General features: G+C 44.4%; 1 protein-coding gene across 1 annotated transcript in view; it reads left to right on the forward strand.

Moving 5' to 3' along the window:
• KCNA7 (potassium voltage-gated channel subfamily A member 7) overlaps positions 1 to 14,573 on the forward strand; it is a 120,110-nt gene extending 105,537 nt beyond the window's left edge. Inside the window, exon 2 of the mRNA XM_063942445.1 lies at positions 11,875 to 14,573. Coding sequence (XP_063798515.1) covers positions 11,875 to 12,744 — 870 coding nt within the window. The 3' untranslated portion in view covers positions 12,745 to 14,573. The remainder of the gene's footprint in view (positions 1 to 11,874) is intronic.
• The last annotated feature ends 2,958 nt before the right edge of the window (positions 14,574 to 17,531 follow it).

Consider the following 17,531-nt stretch of genomic DNA (forward strand, 5'->3'; position numbering starts at 1 on the left):
ACCAACACCGGAATATTGCTAATCAAATACTCTTCCGATGGGTACCAAACACTGCTGTATGATTCCTGTTAAACCCTTCGTACGATGCAAAGAGGGATTCCTCAGCTCTGGGACATTATATTTTAACCAAACTTACAGAAACTATCAAAGGGATCATGATCTATAAACTACATTAATTGTGAACATTTGTAACTAATGAGTCGCACGCTACGATCACATAAACTCTACCGTAAATGCGCATACTGCGCGTGCGAGTGCACGCTATTGCGGGTATGCGCTTCCACGGGAGAGCGTACGCATGCGCAGCACGGACCAGTGTGCGGTGCAAATATGGCAACGTGCATTGAGACATTTTTCTGACTTTGACACCACTATGAACAACCCCCGCCACTGAGGGACAGGGAGGAGGACAGCTGATATTTGTTATTTTATTTCTCCTGTGGAGAGCAAAAGGATTTATGTGGGGAGCAATGTGATTGATTTATGTAGGGAGCAACATGATTTATGTGGGGAGCAATGTGATTGTTTTTTCTGTGTAGGCCAATGTATGTGTGTCTTTTTTATTACTGTGAGGGCCAGTGTGTGTTTTTTGTTTTTTTTCCTGTGGGGAACTGATGGTGTGCCTTGGCAATTTTAAAATATTGTTCGGTGTGCCGTGAGTAAAAAAAGGTTGAAAATCACTGTCCCTAGACCCTAGTCTCTAGACCCTTAGTGTGGTCGACCCTATGAACCACACCCATCCTCTGTCCTAGCAATGGCTGTGAATGGTCAGATGCTCTTTCGCCCCTTTGCCAGCTGTCCGGCGATTATGGCATGTTCTAAAGAAGGAAACTCTAATGAAAGCAATCATCAAACACGTCAGTAAATAAGGCTTATAAAACGTAATTGTACAGTTAATTTAACACAACTGTATTGTAACCCTAAGCAACCAATCATATGCTAGTTTAAATAAGTCCACCAAGCATAGTCTGATGAAAGCAATATCTGATTGGTTACTACAGCTTATGGGGGGGTGTTCAATTAAGTAGCATTTTTTCGACTGGCCGAAAAAACGGCACTAATTCGAAACATGGTTTTCAATTTTGGCCATTTTCGCCTGTTTTTTAATCCATTTTCGCCCATGTCGTTTCACTTTTTTTTTGTCAAATCGGCATGCGTGAAACTTGCAGCGAAAACGCCCACAAATCTGCCAAAACATGTGTATCAGCAGCAGTGAATTCGTCGATACACATGGTTTTTGCCAGTGCCGGATTTTTCCACCAGTCGAAAAAACGTCACGGGCATTGAACAGGCCAAATGTAAAATCAATCTAAAAATGGGTAAAAAGTGCAGTTTTTTTTCGACCGGTCGAAAAACAGCACTAATTGAATACACCCCTATGTGTATAACAAAAATAAAAAAAACTATCCATTTAAAAAAAAAAAAAAGTGTTCTCCTTTACCTTTTAGATTCAAACCGGACTCTTGAGTACAACCCTTGTCTGCTGTTTATACTAGAGAGTTAATATTAGTATATGAGTATACGGCACCGCGGAGCTGTGAAAGACACGGCTATGTGCATCGGCTTAGTCACTCATTTATTTGGAAAAGAAAACTGCATCTGCGAATTGTGAAAGGTCACGCCCTGAAGTGACCCGTATCTCTGACATTAGTGGTGCAAGGGAACAAGGTCAGTGCAGCATTATGAAGCGCCTGTGACTGCACTGTGAAGCCCCCAGAGGTTTTATTAAGCATTTCGGGGAAACAAGCTTCCATAAATAACACAATTACATTTTTAACTGCTCCTGACCCCCCATTTAAGCCGCCCCAGGTGTGGGCTTGCCCAGCAGTATATATTTCCAGCGCGCGGCAATGAGTGGAACTTGTGTTTCACTTTTCTCATACTCATCACTCACGCAGGGTCTGTTTTCATCTCTGAAATAGTACAGCCGCTTCTGAACGCAGAGTTCTAGGATAAGGAACATTTAATTGACCGTTTGTGCAGAAGCAGTTATATTGTAATTGAATATTGTGCCGCATTGATTGATACCGCTTAATTACTATTCCTCTTGTAACGGCTAATGTCACTATTTTTACTTTTCTACTCTTCAGGATCACATGAAATAAGAGGCAGTTCCATGCTCATCCTGTCTTTCATCTCCTCACATGTGCCTTAGGTAGCTCCATCTTCTCCTCTTCCTGTCAACCCCCCCCCCCCCCCTTCATCCCCCAGCTTTTGAGTTACCCCCTGCCACTTACCTTGTGTTAGGCAGGGTTGAGTGGCAACATCTGTCAAGCTAGACTGGGACATCATATCACAGTGTCACTCCCAGAGCTGGATTAATGCTGGGGGGGGGGGGGGGGGGGGCGGAGAACTAAGACAGGGGGGCCCTAAAGTAAAAAGTTAAATCATAGCATTGTAAATGTTGAAGATTCTTTATTAAATATTGATAGTTAATGCAAAAGAAGAAACCGGCACTCTAAACTATCATTTACTTACACACAGCGGTTTATTGGCGATATACAAAGTTTTGGACCCTTGGCTTAAGAAAGTGCCTGAGTGTTTGAAACGTTGCTGATTATTGCTACAAGTTTGAAGTGCCGGTCTCTTCTTCTGCAATAACTATGACACACACATGGGTCTACTACGGTATGCCTGTGCTCGGGATCCCGATCGCCAGCATGCCGGCAGCGGGGTGAGCGCAACAGAGCCCCTTGCGGGTTCGCTGCGGGCATGGTGGTGCGCTGTGCTATTTATTCTCCTTCCAGGGGTGTTGTGGACACCCCAGGAGGGAAAATAGTTGTTGGTATGCCGGCTGTTGGGATCCCGACAGCCGGCATATCAAATGCTTCCCCCCCCACACACACACACACATATATATATATATATATATATATATATATATATATATATATATAAATAATAGATGTTTTTGCAGGTGGCACTCACAACACATTCATTGTACTTGAGCTACATACATATATGTAGTTGGATACCTGGGAGGGCACCTAGGCAAGTACATAATATATAAGGTGGAGTTGGTCTGAGTATGTGTTTACGTTACAAAGAGAGAGAGAGAGAGATACACAAACGCACACATATAGAGAGACAGAGGCATACAAACACACACACACACACATATATATATATATATACTGTATGTATATATATATATATATATATATATATGTGTGTGTGTTTGTATGCCTCTGTCTCTCTATATGTGTGCGTTTGTGTATCTCTCTCTCTCTTTGTAATGCCCCCTGTAGCAGTGCCGCTTAGACACGTAATACCTCCTGTACCAGTGACGCTTACACACGTAGCGCCCCCTGTACCAGTGGCGCTTACAAACGTAACGCCCCCTGTAGCAGTGCCGCTTACACACGTAACGCCCCCTGTAGCAGTGCCGCTTACACACGTAACGCCCCCTGTAGCAGTGCCGCTTACACACGTAACGCCCCCTGTAGCAGTGCCGCTTACACACGTAACGCCCCCTGTAGCAGTGCCGCTTACACACGTAACACCCCCTGTACCAGTGCCGCTTACAACCCCTGTACCAGTGATGCTTACACACATTATGCCGCAGTCACACATACACACAACAGACACACATATATATATACAAACACACACACACACACATACATACTGTACATACATTACACACATACACAGTCACACATATATACAGTATACACAGACACTGTATATACACACACACACTCAATATCTTTCCAGACACTTACCTAATGAAGTCTGCCTGGCCAAAGCTGTAGCAGCTCATCCTGCTGTTGCAGCATGGTCCTGTCTAGCTCCACCCCTTATTCCCATATAGCCCCGCCCCCTTTGGCTCCTGCCCGGCCACTGAATGTCACACAGGGGAGCGGGGGGAGAGAGGAGGCTTTGTGCAGCCGGCGCCGCTGCATGTGTGACAGCAGCCGGCAGCAGCAGCAGGGATAGCAGATGCAGCTCAGCACAGGGATGCAGAGCAGGGAACGCCTCTCCTTCCTGGCGCCTCCCTGCACTGCATCCCTTTGCTGAGCGGCTAGCGCCGGGCCTGTGTGCAGTGTCACTGACATTGCACAGCACTCTCACCTTTTACATTGATTCAGCGAATCAGTCAGTTCTGCCAGCCAGTCACTATTGTTAGCGCTGGTGTCCCAACGCGCCACTTTACAGGGAAGTAGACGCACTAAATAAACTACAGCTCCCAGCAGCCCTTAGCACCGAAGCATTCCGGCCCTTAGGGCTGCTGGGAACTGTAGTTTATTGCGTACATCTTCTTCCCTGTAATGCGGCGCATTGGGACACCGGCGCGAACCATAGTGACTGCCTGCTGTGTGAGTCTCCGGGAAAGCCACTGCCATAGGGAGGACAGCAGCTTAGCTGCTGACAGAAGGAGAAGCATTACCCGCCCCTCCCCCACTCACAGTACCTCCGAGCCCCATCCGCGGCACCCCCACACACCCCCTCCAGCACCCGCGGTAGCTCCGGACCCCCTCCCCCACCCGAAGCAACCCCGCACCCGCCCCTCCCCCGCATCCACCTCTCACCCACCCGGGGCACTCCAGCAGCTGCTCTTCCCCCACCCGCAGTGGCTCCGGACCACCACCCGGGGCACCCACGTACCCTCCCCCACCTGCGGCACCACCGCAACCGCCCCTCCCGCGGCACCCCAGGATCCCATCCACCTCTTACCCGCACCCCCTACTCCCCCAACCAAAGCACCTACTAGGTGATTCACCAGGCCCTGCGTGCGCTGTTCACGCCGTTGCAAGGGGCTTCCACCCTTTAACCACTGCGCGCCCTTTGTCCGTGTAATATTTAAGCACTCACACAATTATGACTGGATGTAATACTCCATATAATAAAAATATTGCACGCCACAAGGGTGTGCAAGGGTTAAAGGGGCGTAGCCCCTTACGACGGTGTGAAGAGCGCCCGTAGGGCGCAATGAATCACCTAGTATATATATATATATATATATATATATATATATATATATAGCAGGAGAGACACAAACACACCCACTTATATACATACACATGGCGGGATGTACTGGAGTGCGAGATCGGCGGAGGTGCAGGATGCCGGCCGCTATCAGACATTTTTTTAAAGGGTCAGTCACTTAAAGGCAAAACCATGTCTTGTAAGTGATAGCCCCTTTCACAAACGTCCAAGATCGGCCGGCATCCTGCACCTCCGCCGATCTCGCACTCCAGTACATCCCGCCCATAGACAGAGACACACACACTGATATATATATATATATAGTTTCATGCAGTTACCGGCACTCAATACCTCACTTATTAGAATATGCCCCGGTGCCCTCCGTCACAAAGCTGTGTAAGTATATGGAGATATCGGCGGCACTCACTAGGGACTTTCACAGCTCAGGAAAAAGAGACACAGCTCAAGTCTGCTGTTAACGTTTCAGTTTATGCAACTTTCGTCAGAACAACATACATAATGAAAAGCACATACCTTTATACCCGCACCAAACACCCGAGTGCACGTCCCAGGCTCGGTCACGCCGGCGGGGAATGGATGATGTCATCAGTCCTCACCACTATCAGACCGCTCCTCCCCGTCGCCGCTCCGGTTACCATGGAGACATACTATATACAAAGAAAGAAAAAACATTTAATACACCCCTAAGGATACAGGAAAGTCCTTAGTCATGCACATTGACAATTGACACATATCAGTTTCAGCGCTGACAGCTAACCTAAACACAATATAAATCAATCCTATATAGATATATCTTATTCAAGAAAACAATTTAAATTGCATTGTTCATTGAGACCTCTTGGGGCGATCGTTTTTAAACGGTGTATCCACCTTGTTTCTCTCTGTAGTAATAATTTATTTCTATCCCCCCCCCTGATATTTTCTGGTTGCTGGTCTATGATTTTGTATTTAAGTGTAGCTAGATTGTGTTTAAATTTAGCAAAGTGCCTAGCCACTGGTTGAGCTTGACTATCCCCACCTAACGCAGCCCGAATGGCCGACCGGTGCATTGCCATCTGCTCCCGGAATTGGCGTGAGGTCTTACCTATGTAGAGGAGCCCACACGGGCATCTGATAAAGTATATGACGTGTGTGCTAGTGCAGGTTAAAACCTTGTCAATATTAATCATCCTTCCTGTGTGTGGATGCGCAAACCCCGGGCCTGTCTCCATATAGCTGCATGTAGTGCAGCCAATACACCTGTAGCACCCGGGTTTTTTAGTAAGGAAATTGGACTTCTGACTAATTTTGAAGGAAGAAATATCGTTATGCACTAAGTAGTCCTTCAAGTTTCTATTTCTAGTGTAACTAGGTAATAACAAAACATCTTTAAGTGCACTTAATTCCTTATCGGATCCAACAATAGACCAAGCCATCCTAGCATGTTTAACAATCTCGCCACTGATAGCTGAAAATTTCTGTACAAATGGTATTTTATTCTCCATTGGCACGTAACTTCCAAATGAGAGGTTACGATTGGAAAGAATTAATGAAAACTAAGGCACGGGTATTACGGTTGGATAGAGGTGGACTCCTACGGAAACCCAGCCTTAAGGCACACTCAATGGAGAATAAAATACCATTTGTACAGAAATTTTCAGCTATCAGTGGCGAGATTGTTAAACATGCTAGGATGGCTTGGTCTATTTTTGGATCCGATAAGGAATTAAGTGCACTTAAAGATGTTTCGTTATTACCTAGTTACACTAGAAATAGAAACTTGAAGGACTACTTAGTGCATAACGATATTTCTTCCTTCAAAACTAGTCAGAAGTCCAATTTCCTTACTAAAAAACCCGGGTGCTACAGGTGTATTGGCTGCACTACATGCAGCTATATGGAGACAGGCCCGGGGTTTGCGCATCCACACACAGGAAGGATGATTAATATTGACAAGGTTTTAACCTGCACTAGCACACACGTCATATACTTTATCAGATGCCCGTGTGGGCTCCTCTACATAGGTAAGACCTCACGCCAATTCCGGGAGCGGATGGCAATGCACCGGTCGGCCATTCGGGCTCCGTTAGGTGGGGATAGTCAAGCTCAACCAGTGGCTAGGCACTTTGCTAAATTTAAACACAATCTAGCTACACTTAAATACAAAATCATAGACCAGCAACCAGAAAATATCAGGGGGGGGGGGATAGAAATAAATTATTACTACAGAGAGAAACAAGGTGGATACACCGTTTAAAAACGATCGCCCCAAGAGGTCTCAATGAACAATTCAATTTAAATTGTTTTCTTGAATAAGATATATCTATATAGGATTGATTTATATTGTGTTTAGGTTAGCTGTCAGCGCTGAAACTGATATGTGTCAATTGTCAATGTGCATGACTAAGGACTTTCCTGTATCCTTAGGGGTGTATTAAATGTTTTTTCTTTCTTTGTATATAGTATGTCTCCATGGTAACCGGAGCGGCGACGGGGAGGAGCGGTCTGATAGTGGTGAGGACTGATGACGTCATCCATTCCCCGACGGCGTGACCGAGCCTGGGACGTGCACTCGGGTGTTTGGTGTGGGTATAAAGGTATGTGCTTTTCATTATGTATGTTGTTCTGACGAAAGTTGCATAAACTGAAACGTTAACAGCAGACTTGAGCTGTGTCTCTTTTTCCTGAGCTGTGAAAGTCCCTAGTGAGTGCCGCCGATATCTCCATATATATATATATATATATATATATAGAGAGAGAGAGAGAAAGATATATATATGTATATGTATATATATATATATATACTGTCATACTTTGACAAAGGGGCTATACGAGCCCTGAAACGTTGGTATATGTTTTTGTGACCTATTTAATAAAGTTTATTTCTGTATTTCTGGATGAAAGCCCCGGAGTGCCGCTGTTTCTTTGTTATGTGTGTGTATATATATATATATATATATATATATATATATACACACACACAGTATATATATATCTAGATATATATGTGTGCATATATCTATATGTTTGTATATGTGTGAAAATGTATGTCTCGACTATATATATATATATATATGTGTATATATAAAACTACAGTATATATATATATATATATATATATATACACACACACACACACACACACACACACATAAATATATACTGTACATATATATTAGTATTTATGGAGGGTGGGTGTGTCCTTGCCTGAGACACGGGGAGCAGTGGACAACACGTAAGCCGGCACCCGGATGATGAACTGGAGTGCTGAAAGGCAGTGCTGGGAGAAATACTGTGCCTTGTAGCCGTACACAGCCCTGGAATCACGGACACTGATGAAGTAAGCAAGAGCGGATTCCATCTGCCCGCCCCCTTCCTCCAGCTGTGTCCCGCCCCCTTCCTCCCGCTGTGTCCCGCGCACCAGAAGAAGGACAGTGAGATCCAGCACAGCCGCAGGCTGCAAATACGCATCCAATTGGACAGCCACCGGCATTCTGGCACTACTCTGTGGCGCTGTCTGTATGACGGCTGTCCGAGAGTCAGTGTCAGCGGCTGGCGGCTATAGCGCTACAGATCGGATCAGCACTTAAGGTCTGATCTGTGGTGGTTGACGGGGGTCCCTGTCAGGGAGGGGGCACCGGGGTACTTACCCCCTGGGACCCCCCTTAATCCGGCTCTGCCCAGCCCATTATCACGTGGAGGTGCAGCTGCCGGCTGCGGAACCTTAAACACTGAGGGCAAGATGTATCAAGCCCTGCGGAGAGATAAAGGGGTCTATTCATGAAGCAGTGAAAAGTGTGGAGAAGTGAACCAGTGGAGAAATTGCCCATGGTAACCAATCAGCATTGAAGTAACATTTATCATTTGCATACTTTAAAATTATACAGAGCAGCTGATTGGCTGCCATGGGCAACTTCTCCCCTGGCTCACTTCTCCACTCTTTTTTCACTGCTTCGTGAATAGACCCCAAAGTACTAACCAATCAGCTCCCATCATTTTACAGACTGTACGGGACATGTACTAAGCAGTGATAAAAGTGGAGAAGTGAGCCAGTGGAGAAGTTGCTAACCAATCAGCTGCTCTGTATAATTTTATAGTATGCAAATGATACGTCAATGCTGATTGGTTGACATGGGTAACTTTTCCTCTCGCTCACTCCTCCACTCCCACTCATCACTGCTTAGTACATGTCCCCCTAAGTTTGAGAAATGTCAGATATAAGCTGATTGGTTGTTACTTTATCTCTTTCCACTCTCTCTCAAAGCTTTGATAAATTTCCCCCCTGTAACTCTCTCCAAGGCTTGATACCTCTCACCCGAAATGAGTGACATGAATGCACTTATTTTGGGGCTGATGCAGTTGAAGTCCATTTGCAGAACATACAGAGAATATTGTGCGTTTTCGCTCTGCTCATGCTCGGAAACCAAGTATGGGAGAGCAATGATGGGAGAGAAGGGGGACAGCAGAGAGGGCCGGAGCCAAGCAAGAGGTGGTAGAGACAGGTGACCCGACAGGTCCGTTAAGTATACTAGTACATAGTATAAACTGTACCTAGTATATACTAGTATATATTATTTATCGCTATATATACTAAACTGATAAGGTGGACTGCAAATATTGTATTTCTTACTGCAGTGTTTTAAAGTTTCAAAACAAAATCTAAGCATCAGAATGTACAAGTTATTTTCCCAGATAACAGTACTAAGTTTTCCTTGGTCCATTTCCTCAAGGTGCTTCCCGGGTGACAGAGGTACAATTTGCAGATTTACTCGTTGAAGATTTCTCCATTTGATATATATAAAGTATATTTAAAAAAAAAAAAAAAAAAAATCATTTATAAGGTTTACATTTTACCTGATACTTTTTTTCAAGTTTCAAACTGAGAACTCAAATGTGCGCTGCCCGTGTAAGAACCAGTAGGATAAGGAGGATATCCTGATGCAGCAGTTCATTAACCCTTGCTGCTCCAGACCAGAGTATTCCTCCGCTGCCTCAGCGACATTTTTATTCTAGTTATATTGTGGCAATAAATGTTTTTGTTTTTTTTATGTATTTGTTTATTGCTGTTGCAAATGGCAATAAAAAACAGGACTGGCTCTTAATATTGAATAGACCCTAATGGGACCATTGTCGGATTGGGGTATGAAGGGCCCACCGGGGGAATGCAGTAATGGGGGCTCATATTTAGGGGTGTGGCCATCCTACAAAGGGGGTGTGGCCAGCCTCCACAGAGGCTTGAAATGCACAATAGTCTTGTGCAGTGTAATGCAACATATCTACCATGTATAATACAAGTGCACAGTCTGGAACCTGATCCCTAGAGGAAGGAGTGGGCCCTCAGGCAGTGGGGCCTACCGGTGGTTTCCCCTGTACTCCTGTGGACCAGTCCAACCCTGAATGGGACCCATATACCAGGCCAGTCTCGGGACAAGTCACCGCTTTGCCAATGCCTGCGTCGGGTCATCCGCAAAATCCAGCATGTTGTAAATCCTCAATTTGCTGATTCCAACTTAAAAATGATTGGAATGGTCAAGTCAGGGTTTTAGACTTGTAGGATTTTGCCAATCCTCTGACAAATCGCCAATCATTGGAGTCCACCGATTGGCAGATACATAGCCAGCATAAGACTTATCGGTTTTGCGCAGTGAAACAACATAGTTGCAACAGTTTTAAACAGTGGGCTCGGCTGCCCGACAGTCTTTGTTGCAATGATCAGGAAAGGGGCTGAGTGACGAAAGCTCAGACTTACATTTTTGCTAAACTGAAATAAGGCAACAGTTAAAATCTCCAGTTCATGTGTAGTATTATTATTATTATTATCCTTTATTTATATGGCGCCACAAGGGATCCGCAGCGCCCATTACACAGTACGTAATCAAATGTGCAAACAAGAAAACAGCAGTGCAAGACAATATAGGACAAGTATGGAAAACCAGGGGTCAGGTGTCATCAAAGGGAGTATGGAGTATGAGATACGGTCATTAGGTCGACCACTATTGGTCGACATGTTTTAGGTCAACAGGGTCACTAGGTCGACGTAGTCAGTAGGTAGACATGTACTAGGTTGACAGTTCAAAAGGTCGACATGAGGTGGGGGTTTTTTACATTTCAATTGTTGGACTTTTTCATACTTTACGATCCACGTGGACTACGGTTGGGAATAGTAACATGTGCCGAGTGCGCAGGGGACACGGTGCACTAATTGGGGTTCCCCGTCACTTTTTTACGAAGAAAACGACACCAAAAAAAGTAAATAAACTCATGTCGTCCTTTTGACCTGTCGACCTAGTACATGTCGAGCCAGTGACCCAGTCGACCTAATGCATGTCGACCAATAGTGGTCGACCTAATGACCGGCGACCTAAGTTGTGTCGATCCAACGACCCATACAATGATAGCGTAAGTAAGAAAAGAAAAGGAACATGAGAAAAGAAGGCCCTGCTCTTGATAGCTTACAATCTAAAAAGATGAAGGGCTAACAGACCGGGGTGACACAGAAGGGGTAGACAGTGAGCATAGACAAGAGGGTAAAAACGAACTTAAGTCTGTATTTGTGTAGTTACATTATCATATCTCAGAACACACACACACACACACATTGGGGTAAATACGTCTGGTGCACAAGTACTAGCTATTAATATTTAATAATGATAAAGTATAGTTGCTTAGGTTCAGATTTATCAAGCCTTGGAGAGTGATAAATTGCACGGTGATAAAGTACCAACCAATCAGCTCCTGTCTTTTTCAAACACAGTCTGTAACATGGCAGTTAGGAGCTGGTTGGCTGGACCTTTATCACTGTGCAATTTATCACTCTCCAAGGCTTGATAAGTCTGGGCCTTAGCATTTTATGCACAACTATGTAAAGACTAGAGAACTGCATTCTTCCAGAGTTTTCAAATGTCTTTGTGTCTTCTAATTATGGCTTATCGATTTGTGTTGCAGGTACAACCCCATCACAAGTCTAACAGCACAGTTGCATTTAAAGAGAAGAGTCCGTTTGAGGATCCTTTCTTCATTGTGGAGACAATCTGTATCTGCTGGTTCTCCTTTGAGCTCTCGGTGCGTTTCATCGCATGCCCCAGCAAAGCTGCCTTCTTCAAGGATATCATGAATATGATCGACTTTGTGGCAATCATACCATACTTTGTTGCTCTGGGCACAGAACTGGCTCGCCACAGAGGTGTGGGCCAGCCAGCTATGTCACTGGCCATCCTCAGGGTCATCCGGTTGGTCAGAGTCTTTCGTATCTTCAAGCTCTCCCGACACTCCAAGGGATTACAGATCTTAGGACAAACACTGAAAGCCAGTATGAGGGAACTAGGACTTCTCATATTCTTTCTGTTTATTGGAGTTATCCTCTTCTCCAGCGCTGTGTATTTTGCAGAGGCTGATCATCCAGAAACAAAGTTTACCAGTATCCCCGAGGCATTCTGGTGGGCTGTGGTGACAATGACTACAGTAGGCTATGGAGACATGTCTCCGGAGACAGTAGGCGGTAAACTGGTGGGCTCTCTCTGCGCCATTGCAGGTGTGCTAACCATCTCTCTTCCTGTGCCTGTCATTGTATCCAACTTTAGTTATTTCTATCACCGAGAGACAGAGTGCTCAGATATCGGGCAGTTCAATCACATTGGCTCATGTCCGAATGGTCCACCACATACTCCAAAGTCCAAAGGGAAGGATAAAAGTCCAGTGCTGGACAAATTTAAGAACTTATACAGTAATTCCAAGGCTGAATTCCTAGATGGACTTTGCCCTGTAGATGATAAGCTTGTGAATACTGGACAGTCGCATATCATAACACAAGTGTGACTTGTTCCCATCTAACATCACTTGGTCATCCTTTGGAGTCTTAAATTAAGAACTGTACTGTACATGAAGAGCCAATGACTTATTTTTGTTGTGTTGTCCAATAACATTGGAAAGATATGCATAGTGCTATGCTAAACCATTAACTAATACTCTGCTTTCTTATGTCCCACAAACATTGGAAATATATGAATAGTTTATCAGCAATAATAAGGCAAGCCTCACAATGGCTTCCAAAGATGGTGATGAGTAAGTTCCATCATTGGTGGATGCAAAATTAGGGGTAATGAGAGATGCCTCATGTGAGTAGATGAGAGGAACAAACATTATGAGGAAGTTACGCTGATGACCTTTGGACCAGGAGTTGGACAATACTCCTGGCCAGTTGGAGGCTCTTCAAGAAGGTGATTCTTTTATACCAGTGAGAGGTTCCCACCAATGTCCTAGAGAGATCAGCTGTCCATCACACAACGATGAAACATTAGGCCTGCACTATTATATTACAGTAGTGAGAGTAGACTCAAATGACAGCAAATGACTATATACACAAATATGACAGCAAATATAATCCAGGTTAGGAATACAGAAGGAAGGACGTCTGCTCGTTCCCCAAAGAGGACATGACAGAGTTGTACGTTAACTTTGGTATTAAACTTCTACAGTAGAAATTATTTTTTTATATTATAATGTCATCCTTTAAGACTAGAAATTATGGTTTTCACTTATAATGGAACCAGAATGATTACGTTCAGGAACTACTGTATAGCTGTTTCCTCCATTTAACAGTCTTGGGGTTTACAAAATACCCGTCAACAGGTTTCTTTTATTTATTTTATTTGTGAGCTGTGTCTCCGGTGAGCAGTGCAACACCTATTCATTTGTGATGAAGAAAATAGTTGCCGTACCCTTTTTCACGCAACCCCAAATGAGATACCACCTGATTAACACGCACTTTACATTTTCCCGGGTCAGTGTTCGCGTAAGGAAGATATTTGTGTACTTTTCTCAGCAATTGCGCAATGTACGTACGATACGAGATTTCTACTATTCCTCTTCCAACTGAATACAAACTTTGCTCAAATGTTCTTAAGTTTGCAGAATGTCATTTTATAACATGATGATAATGCAGTTCAGGTTTCTTCACTGGAAATTATTCTTTAACCCATCCCTTCAGATCTCACAATAAAAGTCTTAAATCATAAAATAAGCCTTCAAGTCTTTAAGAGGATCCTTCTCAAGAGAACATAATAATGTTTTCTGATTTGAAGGGGACATAATGATGTGCACGTGTAATTTATGCTACATGGTGATGATCTGTGGCTGAACAATGATCTCTGATCTATCAATCCAACACCGGCATGATCATCCACTCATAGGTGTATTGTAGGAACACACGCTCTGATGTCAAGCTAAGAGGGATTGCATAGACATAGCGGGTCATGATGCAATAAGGCCGTGTGGAGGATTTAAGAGACAATTACGATGGACTGAAATGATATACTATATACAAGACTGGATTTCTGATTTATTAAAGCTTGGAGAGAGATAAAGGGGTCTTATTCATAAAGCAGTGAAAAGAGTGGAGAAAAGGAACAGTGGAGTAGTTGCCTATGGCAACCAATCAGCTTTGTAGGAAGCCTTTATCAAGTACATTCTATAAGATGTAAGGGAGATGCTGATTGGTTGCCATGAGCAACTTCTCCACTGACCTGTTTCTACACTCTTTTCACTACTTCATGAATAGACCCCATAGTACCAACCAAAAAGCTCCTGTAATTTTCAAACTTTGGGGCAGATGTATTAACCTGGAGAAGGCATAAGGAAGTGATAAACCAGTGATAAGTGCAAGGTGATAAAGGCAGCAGCCAATCAGCTCCTAACTGTTCATTTACATATTGGAGCTGATTGGCTGGTGCCTTTATCACATTGCACATATCACTGGTTTATCACTTCCTTATGGCTTCTCCAGGTTAATACGTCTGCCCCATTGCCTGTTACCTGGCAGTCAGGAGCTGATTGGTTGGTACTTTATCTCTCTCCAGTCTTTGATATATCTCCCCTTAAAGAAAGACATATAAACTGCAATTAAATGTACATGAACCATACAATTAAGTAAGAAGAAAATCAGAAAAAATATAGCAATATTATGCCCTCCTAACAGGCAAGAAACAATAAGTCACACTATTTAATTGACCTCTACCGTCGGGACGAAAACCTTATCCAGAAAACCCCCCAAAAAATAAGCATTCTATTCTAGGGGCAAAAAGCCCCCATAAAATATTTCTGCGTTACAAGACGTAAGTAAAATAGAATGGTGGAGTCATTCGTTTCTGTCTCTACCTCTGACAACATTTACAAGGTGGTCAGGTCATGGTCATTAAAAAACCAACCACGGAGCTGTAATTGATTCAGTCAATCAGCTTGCCAAAAGCTCTAAGGAAATAGTCCGCATAGTTATGTAGCTTTAATGAGCCTTTGACTCCAACAAGGCAACAAATGAGGAGAAATGATCTGCCCAAAGTTCTGCTCCTGAGGGTGGAGTGTTGTCAGCGTTGAAGACTCGATGACAAAATGGATAATATTACACATCTTGACATCCAGACAGAGCATCCGAGAACACAGAACAATGGCTCCTGCTTTAGAGTGTGAACTATTAAATCCAACATTGCTTTGAAATGTGTTGTAAGTATTACAAGCTGCTATTTCTGAGGAAGCCACTGCGGTGTTCACTTCCTTAAGTGCTTTTGTGCATATATAATTCTTACAATGTAATTAGCAAAAGGAAAAAAAAAAGTATATGTTTACACAGGACTATGCTATAAAACTGAAACATACACCGGCCGGTGTCAAAGGCCACTTCTTAATACTTGTAAGTACAACAGCATCTTGGAAATTGTATATTTATCTAATAATAAAACATTTATTTATTGCAAAAATTTGTTTTCACTTGGGGGCGGGGTTCTTGTGGGCTTAATTATTCTTGACTAAAACATGAGGTCACCTTACAAAACTTTAAATTAAAACTAAAACCCTCAAAAAAAAATGTCAATTATGTCAGTGATGTTGAGAAAGTTGATCTGTGCTGTTTGTATTTTCCTTTGCAGTTTGAACATCTTGATTTACAGTTCAGGCGTTGCTCACTGTTTGCTGACATATTTCTGTGAAATTCTGTCGTATATTCAACATGCCATAGATTTGTTTCAATACAGAACAATACACAAAACACTGCAGATAATTTTTGAATCTATCTATCTATCTATCTATCTATCTATCTATCTATCGTGACAGAACCACATAGACGGAGTACAGTCCAACTCACTTTAGTTCCACCTCAGGCAGGTTACACAATACATGCAGGTTTTGCAGGTCATGATTTACGGGCAGTCTTTAAACAGCAGCACAACATTCCAAGTTCTAATAACCACAAGTAGTACAGATTCCAAAAGACTCCTAACATAATCCCAGACCCATACCTCCCAACATGACCCTCCCCAGGAGGGACAGAATGCTCTGCTCCTGGACTTCCCTCTTAATTCATGATTGCCATCACCTGTGCTGAAACACCTTTCTTATCCATTAACCTGTTCAACACAGCTGATAGCAATCACAAATTAAGAAGGAAGTGCAGGAGCAGAGCATTGTGTCCCTCCTGGAGAGAGTCATGTTGGGAGGTATGCAGACCCCCAACCTATCGCCTGGCCACTTGCTGGCATCAGGAGCCATGACCTACTGAACAAACACATTTTTAAAGATAGCAGACTTGTTGTGGTGATTAGCCCAGCTGTGGCTAACAACAGGCTCAGCTAAAACCCAGACTGGATTCCATCAGACCTATTGCTGCTGCTCCAATCTTACAAAAGCCTGTTGTTTCACACTAACCTTGTGGAATCATACTGTCCCTGCCACTATATATATCTATCTATCCATCTATCTATCTAGATATATCTATAGATCTAACTCTCTCTCTATATATATATATATATGTATATATATATACTAGGTGCTTCATCGCGCCCTACGGGCGCTCTTCACACCGTCGCAAGGGGCTACGCCCCCTTAACCCTTGCATACCTTTCTGGGGTTTAATATTTGTATTATATGGAGTATTACCTGCATTCCTTTGTTAGTGGTTAAATATTGCACAATGAAAGGGCGTGCGATGGTGAAGGAGGCGCAGCCCCTTGCGACGGCGTGAACAGCACCTGCAGGGCACGATGTACAGAATGTAGCGGGTGCGGGGGGGACTGCGGATGGTGTCTGTAGATGCTGCGGGTGGAGGGGGGGCAGAAGTGGGGGTGAGGCCCGGATGGGGAAGGTTCGGGAGGTGCTGCGGGTGGGGGAGGGGCAGAGGAGTGGGGGATGCAGATGGGGGAGGGGTCCGGAGGCACTGCAGGTGGGGGAGGGGCAGGGGTGCCACGGGTGGGAGAGGGGCAGGTGTGGGGATGTTGTGGATGGGTGAAGGGTTCCGGAGGTGCTGTGGGATGGGAAGGGACGGGAGTGCCGGGGGTGGGGTAGGGGACCGCAGGCACCATGGGTAGGGTAGGGGCAGGTACGGGTGGTGCGGCGGATGGGAAAGGAGGTCCGGAGGTGCTGCAGGTGGTGGAGGGGCAGGTGCGGGGGTGCCATTGGTGGGGGAGGGGTGGGTGAGGGGGGGACTGCGGATGGAGGAGGGTGTCTGCAGATGCTGCGGGTGGAGGGGGGCAGGTGTGGGGGGAGACATATAAGGGGGGTGAATGGTGGAGGGGGCCTGGAGGTGCTGTGGGTGGTGAAGGGGCGGAGGAGTGGGAGCC

This window comes from Pseudophryne corroboree, chromosome 10 (genome assembly GCF_028390025.1).
Source record: "Pseudophryne corroboree isolate aPseCor3 chromosome 10, aPseCor3.hap2, whole genome shotgun sequence".
NCBI classification, from domain to species: domain Eukaryota; kingdom Metazoa; phylum Chordata; class Amphibia; order Anura; family Myobatrachidae; genus Pseudophryne; species Pseudophryne corroboree.